Source organism: Lygodium microphyllum, chromosome 4 (assembly GCF_053477565.2).
Source record: "Lygodium microphyllum isolate KBCC chromosome 4, Lygodium_microphyllum_v1.1.10, whole genome shotgun sequence".
NCBI lineage: Eukaryota > Viridiplantae > Streptophyta > Polypodiopsida > Schizaeales > Lygodiaceae > Lygodium > Lygodium microphyllum.
The window spans coordinates 50,829,625-50,842,059 of record NC_141138.1 but is presented as its reverse complement, the minus strand read 5'-3'; the positions used below and the strand labels follow the sequence as shown (position 1 = coordinate 50,842,059).

General features: G+C 38.2%; 1 protein-coding gene across 1 annotated transcript in view; it reads right to left on the bottom strand.

Moving 5' to 3' along the window:
- LOC148037023 (glycine-rich domain-containing protein 2-like) overlaps window positions 1-12,435 on the bottom strand; it is a 73,806-nt gene that overhangs the window by 15,316 nt on the left and 46,055 nt on the right. Inside the window, exons 7-8 of the mRNA XM_087677059.1 lie at window positions 1,764-1,945; window positions 84-239 (exon numbers count right to left, since the gene is read on the bottom strand). Coding sequence (XP_087533185.1) covers window positions 84-239; window positions 1,764-1,945 — 338 coding nt within the window. The remainder of the gene's footprint in view (window positions 1-83; window positions 240-1,763; window positions 1,946-12,435) is intronic.

Sequence of the window (12,435 nt, the reverse complement as noted above, 5' to 3'; positions counted from 1 at the left end):
CTAAAATCCACATATGCTTGTGATATATGCATATAGAAGTTAATATCTAGAAACATTTCTACTACATGCTACTAAAAGTTTACCTCTATGGCACCTGTACGCCAATTGAATAAAGCAGTTGCTTGTCCCAAATAACTTGTAGAATTATAATAGTGTATTAATGTCACAAATCCATTTTCATCCTCTTCATTTGCATCTTTAACTTCATATCCAAGTTTTCTACCAGAAACAAGGTGTACCTAAAATCATACAATGGTTTGTGAGGTGAAGTCAAGAAATACTCAACAAATGTCTCTATATCTAGTTAATGTCATAGATAAAAATTAGAACCAGTTTAATGCTCAACTTCCAAAGAAATAAAATTGTATGAAGATGCATGTCACAAAAGGTGGATTTGGAAAAGAAATTGAGGTGAAGGTAAAAAATACATTGAAGGCCTTTTCTCCATGACCCTCAAAATCAACAATTTTTAGTTCTCCTTAGTAAGTGAAATTATTTACCACTAACACATTTGAAAGCCTTATATAATACTATACGCTCACATAGCCATACATGTGCACATGCACATACATATGTACATATGGATGCATGCATGCACTCATACAAAAAACCAAGTTTTATTTTAGCTTCTACTACTAGTATACTATCCAAGACATAGACGACATAATACAACAAGTGGTAATATCACAAGTGATTGATGTTGATTTCATAACTGGTCTATATTTGTGTCTCTTTTAGTAGTACTTATTTCCCCATAAAGAGACACACACACATAAGTACTACTAAAAGAGACACACACACACACATAAGTACTTATTTCCCCATAAAGGATGGCCTTGACAAAGGACACATGTCACCAAGATCTCTCAAATTGAGTAATTTCATGGATAAACCATGCAAACATGGAGTTGTAGTATCCAAAAAATATTAGTTCTTATAATTATTATAGTCTCATAAACATTAATAAATATGCAAGCCAATCCTAGCATATGTAATTGCAACTTTCCAACTTGCTATAATTGTCATGCTTGCACATGGAAATGTGGTATGGCCAATCCTAGCAGATGTAATTACAACTTTCCAACTTGCTCTAATTGTCATACTTACACATGGAAATGTGGTATGGCCACTAATTACCAAATTTGGTGAAGATATTAGTACAAACAAATAGGATTCACCACTAGCATACAATTTTGTTGCATGTTTTTCTATTATGGACCTTAATGCATTCTAGCATAGGATAACAATAATTGATTGTATCAAAGTGACCTAAGTGTGATGCTTGAAAAGAATACATGTTTAAAGGGACAAAAAATAATTGTTAAGATTTGTTGCAACCTTTTAACATGAGTTGAAAAATCCATGCGTAACAAAAGCAAAGATCCAAGTGCTTAGTATCACACAGTCAACAGCTTCTTATAGCATATGTTTCTTAAACACAAAGACTAGTACAAGAAAACATAAGGAGAGATGGCTATCTTGGTCTTCATTTGTATAGATGGAGCAAATATTAATGCACATGTTTTTATAAATGGAGAGAGAGAGAGAGAGAGAGAGTAGGTGCATGGATGCATGTGCACAAGCATGCAAGTATGTACATGCTCATGTACGTGTGTGTGCGTGCGTGTGCGTGCGTGCGTGCGTGTGTGTGTGTGCGTGTGTGTGTGCATGCGCGCGCGTGTGTGTGTGTGTGTGTGTGTGTGTGTGTGTGTGTGAAGCTTTCTTGAGCTATGGAGAGAACACTAAGTTGGTGTACTACTTACTTTACTTGCCAGGTTTCCACTCAACTCAAGAAGAGGCTGACCATTCCAAAGTGGATCGCTAGTGTCTCTCTTAATGATCAAAGATGTGCCATATTCAACCAACTCCCAATGCCTTCGAATGGACAACACACTTTTTGAGTCACCATGATCAAGAAGTTGTCTTGCAGTTGCTACTATGGTGGCTACACATACAAGTCATTTATCATGATTTTAGCATTGTGTAAATATGAGCCCTAATGTGACAAAACAATCACAAGAAAAAATAGTAGCTTAATTTCTCAAAATTACATGTTAATTTCTTTAATGATTTCAAAGACCTATACCAATGCTTGCAAGTAGTTTAATAACAATGTAATTACATGTACTTGTGACTTATAACTACTTCTTAGAACTTTGTTTGCTTATACACTAAAGTTCTAGCTCTCTTCCTCTTGCTCTCTCCATTCCTACTCGTACAATTACTTCATCATTTCATAATATTCCTTTTTTGTGTTGATCATAGTGATCAATATCCTTCTCCTTATGCTCTAACCTCCTTTGAACAAGAAAAATACATAATACTTTGATATTTACAAAAAAGGATACAAGATTTTCTTAAAGCCACTCAAGTTTGATAGTGGAAGGGGCAACGATTTTGAAATAGAGTTTGAATAACCTTGCCCCCAATATCTCCAACTTCTAGGTATGGGCTAGATGCGCCTTAAGGAAGAGGTTTGGCTCTAATGAGGGCATTTTGAAGATCCAAGGGGCTCATAGCCTCGAGCTAGGTATCCAATGGAGGGTTTAGCCATTGGCAAAACATGGCTACTTGTTGGGAAGATTCCATTGGCGGGTCATAAGCAATGAACCAAGATAATTTAAAAGACAATGCCCCAAGCTAAACCAACCTCTTTAGCAAGGATATTTCCATGGAAAAAACAAAGGTGTAGTAGGAATAGGAAGAGGGAGAGCTACTATAGCTACCTACATGGTAGAAAAAGAAGAGGAATAACCTATAGTGGAAGTTGAAGCGAAAGAGGATTGATCCATGATGTCCTCAACAAGAAGGGGCTAAAATGTCACTTCTTAGTGATTTAAACACTTGCAAGTTATCAAGGTAAACCCTTCAAATTTTTAATAGATTATGGAAGTGCTCATTCATTCATCTCTCCAAAGTGCGTAGAAAAATAAACTTAGAGATTGCACTAGCATCCAAACTCTTAGTAGAACCAGCTAATGGAAAAGAAGTCATATCCTCACAATAGACTATAAAAAAGGAATTTCATCCAGATGATGATCCGGGGCCACTAGCACAAGTTTCTGAGTCATGAACTTGGGTGCCTATGAGTGCCTATTGAGAATGGATTGGCTGATACGATACCAAATGATGCTCACATCCATTGCAGGAAATGCCAAGTCTCATTCCAAATCAAAAGAGAAGTTATGTGATAATTCAAGGTGAAGATGGAAAACCTAAAATGCAACTAACTAGCCAAGATATCACACATTAAACACAAGGGCTAAAGAAGGGATTGCATGTATACTTGATCAAGATCCATAAGGTTGATGAAGACAAAAAGTCAAAAGAGGAACCCTCTTAGATGAAGGAGTTTGTGTATATCTTACTAGAAGAACTAATTGAAATTTTTCCTAAGAGAGACCCATGAAATCAAAATTGTGCCAAGATCAGGTCTAGTAGTGGAAAAGGGGCCTTACCGTATGTCAATCCCTAAGGCTATTGAGTTGAAAGAACAACTTAAGTAATTATTGGATCAAGACTACATCTGGCCAAGAAAATTTCCATGGGGAACCCTAGTCTTGTTTCAAAAGAAGAAAGAGGGAAAGCTTTATCTTTGTATCAATTACAATAGGCTGAACCAAGTAGTAGTAAAGAACAAGTACCCAATTCCTAGGAATGATGAGCTTCTTGATAGACTTCAAGGAGTAGAGATATTTTATAAGATCTCTAGGTATTATCAAATCAAGATTAAAGAAGAAAACATTCCAAAGACCCCCTTGAATACAAAGTATGGCCATTATAAGCTCATTGTGATGAGTCTACGAGGGGAATTATTAAGACTTGATCAAGGATAAGTGAGCTTGATGGAATGGATCTAGGTGTAGAGAACTTATGGATTGATTTGAGTGGTATGATGTAGAATCTATAGATAGGGGATAGAAGCCAATGATACTAGCAAAATGCATTTAAGGAAAGGATTGATCCATTAGGGAGGTCAATATGGAGCTGTAATCCATTGTTATGATTCCCTTCTCTCTCTCTCTCTCTCTCTCTCTCTCTCTCTATGTGTCTCTGTCTCTCTCTCCACACACACGCACACACACGCACACGCATGCGTGCACGCGCGCGCGCGCACACACACACACACACACACACACACACACACACACACACAAAATAGAAAAATGTAAATGAATGATTAGCCTGCAAGCTTATCTCAAAGGCTATTTATATAGTCTCTTATGATGGCATTGAAAAATGATGATCAATATATGGGGGGAAAGAAGATGGGGGCATTACTATTTGGTCGATTTTCATTAGGAGTGTGGAGTTCCAAACTCCTATACTCCATGCTTGCATTGATTGGCCCCTGCTTTAATCACGGTAGTCTAATCAGCTTGTTCTCTCCCTCTTAATCTCTCTAGGTTGCATGGTGTCCAACCAATGGATCTCTCTCTTTCTCTCTCTCTCTCTCTCTCTCTCTCTCTATTTGTGGATACCTGCATGGCTTCTTAGCTCTTGTTTTTTAGAATCCAATCTTCAAGTACGCTTTTGAGGTCCGTAGAATTCTCAATGTTTGAAAAGAATTTATATCCAAGTTACTTCTTAGGTTGTGCATCCTGATTCTTCCCTTTGTTCTATACATCATCCATAACCTACTCAAGAAGTGGCCTAGAAGGGAGAGTGGAAGACTGTGACCCCCTCTAGTCTTCTTCAATCTACTAGGAGCATCATCATCTCGTCTCCTCTTCTCCTCAACATGTACCTTAGTACCTTGAGCCTTCACTAGGTATGCATAGATAGAGTAATTATCCACCGGTGCATCCCAACCAATCTCTCTCTATATGCTCTGTTGACCTAGATTACACAACTCTTACTACTGCATCTTACCCCTATGAGCTATAGCAATGCAAAAGTCCATAGTTTTCTCACGACCTTGTGTTCATAAATGTGAGTCTAATTAGCATCTCCTCTCCTTGTTAAGTGCATGATAGCAGACAAATAATAGGTTGACGAAAGGGGATGAAAAAAAAAGACAATTTAAAAGAAACAAATAATCAAACTATTAAAGTTCTAAGGTTTTTAAATCTTAGTCACTAAACTTTTTAATTTTTTCTTGGCCCCCATTCACATGTCTTTTAGGTTAGAAGGGTTTGGGACATTACATCCTCTCTTCCTCAAAGGAATCCAGATGTCCTCATCTTGACAACTAGCCCAATTCAATACAATACATTCCAATCAACATATATAACCATATGCTACACATGAACTAACATTCCCAAGTTTTAGGGTACTAGTCCAATAGCTATGCAATATACTCATTCATTCATCCATTGCAATGATTTATCTATAAGATAAGTACATCCCATAACAAAATAAATTGCCTAAGGGATAAGATATTTAACCCCAAGGTCACTTAAAAAACATGAAACAAAGAACTAGCAAACAATCAAGGACTACTTTTTGCTCAAATTAGGATAGGTAACCCAATTTTTCTTGCCTAGGTTTTGGCTCATTATATTTAAGTCTCTCTTTGGCAAGAATGGAATTTGGCTCATCAAAAGTTTATGAGAACCCCGTCAACTCAAGGCATAAGGTACTCTTAAGTTTTTATCATGGTAGCATATTTGATGCCTATGGGAACTAGGTCTAAGAGATGTGGATGGATAAGGATGGATGAGGTGGCAATCAAAGAGGTCACACACAAATGTATGAAATGCAACCCATAAGCAAAGAGAGAGGAGTAGCATAGCTAAAAAGTTATAAAAGAATGTACTAGCTTCACTATCAAATCAATCAAGTCTCTTTCATTCTATCATGGTCTCATTCTTGTTTTTCTTCTTTCCCCCATAGATAATCCTATCTTCTTTATGTGCACTCAAAGAAGCTTGAAGCTCAAGGTAGGTTGAAGACTCCCAAGTGCATCAAACACATTGGAGGTGTGGAAGAGGCTTTTCCAAGCAAGGTATAGCTATCCATTGTGCTTGCTTTTTAGTTCGATCATCAAAAGAGGGAAGAAGGGAAATCATTGGTCCATACTTAAGATTTATTTGTCGAGTCTCTTGTGGTTGGTTGTAAGAAAGGGGTCAACTTAGGCCCCATGCTTAAGGGGGTAGCTTAAAACTCAAGTTGCGGGGATGCTTATGCCACAAGCAAAGGGCTTGCTTATTAGACAAGCATCGAGCCTACTCTTGTTCATTAGAGATAGAAAAGAGAAGAGGAGGAGTGATTGTCTTCATTGTGAGCCCCTAAACTACATCACCTACTCTCAGAGGACATTCAAGAAGCAATCGACCCATTGACTATAGATTCAAGGCCTGAATAGTTAGCACTGTTTTCCTGAAGCATGATAGTAGCTCCACATTATTTTCCTCATCTAAGTCCTCTTTTGTAAAAACCTTATAAACTAAGTTTATTTCCCCTTCACAAAAAGAAAAACTTTCACACTTATTTATTGCAAACCAACTATTTCTTGGGTTCTGTTCACACTATAACTATCCAAATTGTTTTTAAATAGCTTGTGTTCACATTGTAAACATCTAAATTAGTTATTGTAAAAGTTCCATTCACACAATTGCCTACGTAAATCAATTTGTCTCTAAGAGGGTTGCCCCCATGAAAAATTTAGCTTATTAAAATTTGGATAGTCCTCATTATATAAGATCCAAAGGATACCCTTTACGACACTAACACTATTAGGCATTAATCTATAAGCCCAATGTGATCTCTCCCATTAAAGCATCATGTCAACTCAAGATGTCATTGATAAATTTACAAGATTTGGGTTCCACACTTGGCAATAAAAAATGATGTATCTTCTTATGAGGAATAACCTATGGGGCATTATCATTGGGAGAGGCACAACAAGTTTGGGAGAAGAATATGAAAAAAACAATGAGAAAGCATTGGGATACATAGCAACAGGCTTAGGTGATGAATGCATACATCACATTAATGATATTCCACCCAATTGCAAAATTAGCATGGAAGGAGCTCAACAAATTCTTAGGCACCAAATCCAAGCATTCTAAGGTGAAGCTACTGATGCAACTTTATAAACTAAAGTTCAATCCAAAGGAAGATCTCAGAAATCACTGGAATAAATATAAGGCATTAAACAACAATTGGCTATTTTGAAAAGAATACTAGATGAAGATGAAGCCAAGGCTATTTTATTAGTAAGCTATGATGTAGATGGTTATCAAAATCTAGTTGAAACACTGCCTAATATGAAATATTTGAAGTTACATCACATTGAGGCATCCTTACTAGAGACAGAAATCCAAATTGAGTACACTAGGAGCACTTCAACCACTACTTGTGACAATGTTTTCATCACACCAAAAAATTCAAGGCTTCAATGCAATCATTGTGGATTAACTAATCATGAACAAAAGAATTGCAAAAACAAAGGTAAACATCAATGGACAATATGTAGATGCTTTGGTCATGAGGATAGATGATTGGTTGAAGAAGGCCTACGTAGTTGTTGGCTTTGCCGCGCCACTGCACAATGTACCTAAAAAGAAGAGTGCTACTCCAACCAAGCAACTATACAAACTATTAGATATGCTCAATGCCCCACCCTCACAAGGTGCCACCAATCATCCATGGTGCTCTAAGTTGTAAGGCCCCCATTATGAGGAGAAGCCATGTGTGAGCATGGACATTGGGTGGGTCCTGACTTATATGTCAGATGAGGTCTATGTGATCAGATGGCAAAAAGGTGACCTTTGTGGATCTAGCCTTTGGGTTAGATAGAGTAGTTATGCTGGTAGCAACTTGAGGCACAATGCATCGAGTTGCGAGGTGTGGGAGTTATTGTGGACATCTATTTTGGGGTTTGGGGGCCATGGAAGCAGCCCTTGACTGGGGGGTCTTAGGGGAGTCAGCAACCCTCCTAATGAGGGTTCGGGGGCAGTGCCCTTGGCCCACCGACATTCCTTAGAATATTCCTTAGCTAACTAGGGAAGGCTCAAAATATGGTCGAATACTACCTTCCCGGGCTATAAGGGTCTCTCTCTGAGGAGTCTGAGAAGGTTAAGGGTTGGACTATAAAACACGATACAAATGCAAAATGTATGTACGATGGCAGAGCAATGTGTCCTATAGACGCTCCTAACCGCGAGGCTGTAGGGTTGTCTTGTGCATGCTAGAGGTTCGGCTAGTGCTATAGCTAGTGCCGACCCATTTTAGGTCCCATCAATAAAGGCATTTCCACAAGAAAGCAAGAACAGAGCGAAGGCTTCTCTAGATTGGTGCATGCTGACATGTGCAGTAAAATTCCTACAAAACTCTTGGGAGGATCTCCTTATTTTATGTTGATCGTCGACGATTAGAGTAGGAAGATGTGGGTGTACTTCCTTCGTGATAAGGCTTAAGCTTTTGTAAGTTTAAAGATTGGCTAAAACTTGTTGAGAATGAAATAGTGCAAAGCGTGAAGAGGTTTAGAATAGATGGTGGTGGTGAGTTCAACTCAAAGGAGTTTGAAGACTTTTGCAAGAGCAAAGGAATTAAGTGTCAATTGATGATGCCTCATACACCTTAGTAGAATGGTGTTGTTGAACGCCAAAATCACACCATTGTGGAAATGGCAAGGCGTATACTTAAGGGCGAGGGATTGCCTAACCAGTTTTGGATAGAAGCTGTTAATATTGTAGTCTACAATCTCAATCAAAGTTAGACAAAAGCTCTTAAGGGTAAAACTCCTCATCAAGCCTATTCTAGTAAAAAAACCATTTGTCTCACAATTTAGAACTTTTGGATATGAATGTTATGCACATGTTCCAAAGGAAAGAGAAACAAGTTAAATCCAAAAAGCACCAAAATGTATCTTCTTGGGTTATAGTGATGAGCAAAAGGCTTACAAATTTTATGACCAAGAGGCAAAGAAGATCATAGCGAGCTGTGATGTAGTGTTCAAGGAGCAGCCATTGCCCGCGATGGGTGAAGTAGCTCTATGATCATAGTAATCCTATGCCTACTATAGTTGAGGAAAAGGCAGATGGACCAAGGAGGTCTTTGAGAATAGAGGAGCAAAGAAAGGCTTCTGCTCACGTAGTCAATATGGTCTTAATGGTTGAGATTATGAGAGAAGTAAAGGAGCTCGCAGACTTGGAAGGAGCACTTGCTGATATTCAACATGGAGATCAGCTACGCAAGATGAGTATGATATCATAATGAAAAATAACACTTGGGAGCTAGTGGATCGGTCAGGATAGAGGAAGATTATTGGCAGCAAGTGGGTATGGAAGATATAGTACAAGGTTGATGGAAACTTAGAAAAGTACAAAGCCAGATGGGTTGCACACAGACTTTCACAGGTTGAAAGATTTGATTTTCAAGAATCGTTTACTCCAACTATTAGAATGACCACTATTTGCGATGTACTTGCATTGGCTACTTATAAGAAGTGGCTAGTTTACCAAATGGATGTTAAATCAGCATTTTTGAATGGTGACCTCAAGGAGGAGGTGTACGTGGCTCAGCCACCAGGGTTTGAGTCCCCCCATCATTGTATGGGCTAAAACAAGCCCCTAGAGCATGGTACCAATGGATAGATAAATTCTTTCTAGGTTTAAATTTCAAAAGATGTGCCCCAAAATGTTGACTTGTATGTGTACAGGGATAGTGAAAAGGCTGTAGTGATTGTCCTATATGTGGATGACCTTCTTGTTATAGGTGACTATGAAGATATGATCCATTAGATCCAAAAGGCTTTGAGCTTTGAGTTTGAAATGACTGACTTGGGCTTATTGCATTATTGTTTGGGGATTGGAGTTTGGTAACATCTTCATCTCTCAAAAGAAGTATACATGGGAGATTTTAAAAGAATTTGGCATGATTGAGTGTAAGGAGATAACTACACTTATGGAGTTCAATGTGAAGTTATCCATTGAGGATACATCAGCACTAGTAGACATTGGGTGGTATATGAGGTTGGTTGGTAGACTCATCTACTTGTGTAACATCAGGCCAGATATCAGTTTTGATATTGGTGTTTTGAGCACATTCTCAAACAAACCACGAGAAAGTCATTGGAAAGATGGGATGCAGGTGCTCAAATACTTGAACGGAACTCTTGACTATGGTATCACATACAATTTTAGAAGTGCTCTAATGGGGAACTGTGACTTAGATTGGGCAGGTGATAGTGATCCTAGGAAGTCAATTTTTAGATGTTGTTTCTCTTTAGGTTCAAGAATTTTCTCTTGGATCAGTAAGAAGCAACCAACTGTGGAATTGTTTTCTACCAAAGTAGAGTACAAGGTAGCTTGCTTTGCTACATGTAAAGCAGTATGGTTAAGGAGGATCCTATGGTATATGGGAGTACATGATGAAGATCCGACAATGCTAAGATGTGACAACCAAAGTTGCATTGCCATTGCAAAAAATACAGTTTTTCATGCACCCACCAAACATATTAAGATCAATACTTTATTCGGGATATGACCAATTCCAGCTTGCCCTTGAGAGTAAAGATTTGACTACGATTAAGACACCTTTAGGCCTTGCTTGAATGTGTACGCTTCTGCAAGGAGCTACTAATTCGGTTACTTATATGATGAATGGGATGAACAAGGTCTTACGGGATTTTATTCCAAAGCTTACCATGCCTTTCATTGATGATCTGCCTATTGAAGGATGTTTGGAGAAAGAGAAGGACGAGACTTTAGATTATCATGGATGCGGGTTCTTTGTGGCCATGCATATTAGAGATATTGAGAGGTTTCTTTGCAGGATAGAGGAAGTGAATTTGACCTTGTCAGTGTTGAAGTCTATTTTTGGTGCTAGAGAGGTTTTGATTGTTGGACATATGTGTGGATATTAAGATAGGAAGCCTTCTCCTGCAAAGGTTGATACCATAGAGAAGCTTGGGAAGACTTGCTATTCTACTTTCGAGGTTCGCAACTTTCTTGGAGCTTGTGTGTTTTATCTTATTTGGATTCCTCAATGTTCTCATATTGCAGTTGATCTCTACCAGCTCTTGAGGAAAGGGCAGTGTTTTTCCTGGGACATGAGACACACTAGAGCTATACAGAAATTGAAGAGATTATTAAGAGCTGCTCTGACTCTTTGGAAAGCAGATTATGAGTGTGGGAGACCTATTGTTCTTATTGTTGATACTAGTCCTATCAGCATTAGATGGGCTGTTGGCCAAGACAATGCAACTGGAAATAGGTATGCTATTTGGTTTGGGGCAAAAGTCCTAAATGAGCAGTAGCGCAGGTATCCACAGATTAAGAGGGAGCTCTTTGGAGTTGTCACGGCTCTCAAGAATGATAAAGAGTACTTCATTGGTGCTGATATGGTGGTTGAGATTGATTGTTTGCCTCTTCTATGTATAAACACAAGTTGTTCTACTCTAGATATTGCCATGCTTAGGTGGATTGGGTCTTGGATAAGTTACTCATCATGAATATATGTGTGTTACGTGGGTCCAAAATAAGGTATTTTTAAAATACCATTTTTATACATTTTTTACATATAGAAGGGTGTAATATAAAGAGTTTATGTACATATTGAATAGAAAAGAGTTATCTTTTATTCATGAAAAATTCACAGATAAGGATATTTATAAATAGGTCATCAATGCACGTGACGTAGAGGATATAGATATAGTAACTTGCATGAGGATTGGGTACATAAAATCCATGAATCCTGAGTTCAGGCATATAGCAGGTAACGACAACCTAGTATCCGATATGCTTTCATGAGTGAGGTATGATGATATGGATTTTTCTTACATTAATGATATTGATGATGGGGATGATCTTTCAGCTATGCATGATGATCTTATTTGTCATGTATCTGCTTTGGAAAGCTTTGATGAGTCTTTGTATATAGGAGAGTATTTACAGATTGGTCATTATTTCAGTACCATGTCTAGACAGGATAGATGGACTGATTCAGACTTCAAGAAGATTAGGAGAAAAGCTTATGGTTTCTTCTTATGAAGTGGGATACTTTGAAAGCATCCACAAAAGCGAGGAGGACATCCATTGAGAGTTGTATGTGACAGAGCTTCACTGGTGTGAATCATGAAAGAGTTTCATGAAAGTCTTTGGGCTAGACATAGAGCTATTTGGGCGACCTATGAGAAGATTAGAGAGTGTTACCGTTGGAGAGGCATGTACAGAGATATCTCACAGTTTGTTGAAACATGCATTGATTATCAGTTGTTTTCTTCATTGAGGCATAGAGATGAGATTTACCCTACCTACCCACTATGTATTCACTACATGTGGGTTCTTAATTTGATTACTATGCATGTTGGATTATGGCAGATGCATTACATTGTTTTGGCACGAGAAGATCTCACGAATCAAGTGGACGGAAGAGCATTGAGGATAAAGTCTACTTCAGTGGTTTGTAAGTTTTTGTTGGAGGATGTTATTTGTAGGTATGGATGCATTGGGAAAATTACTGCAGATAGAGGTGAGTTGGATGCTA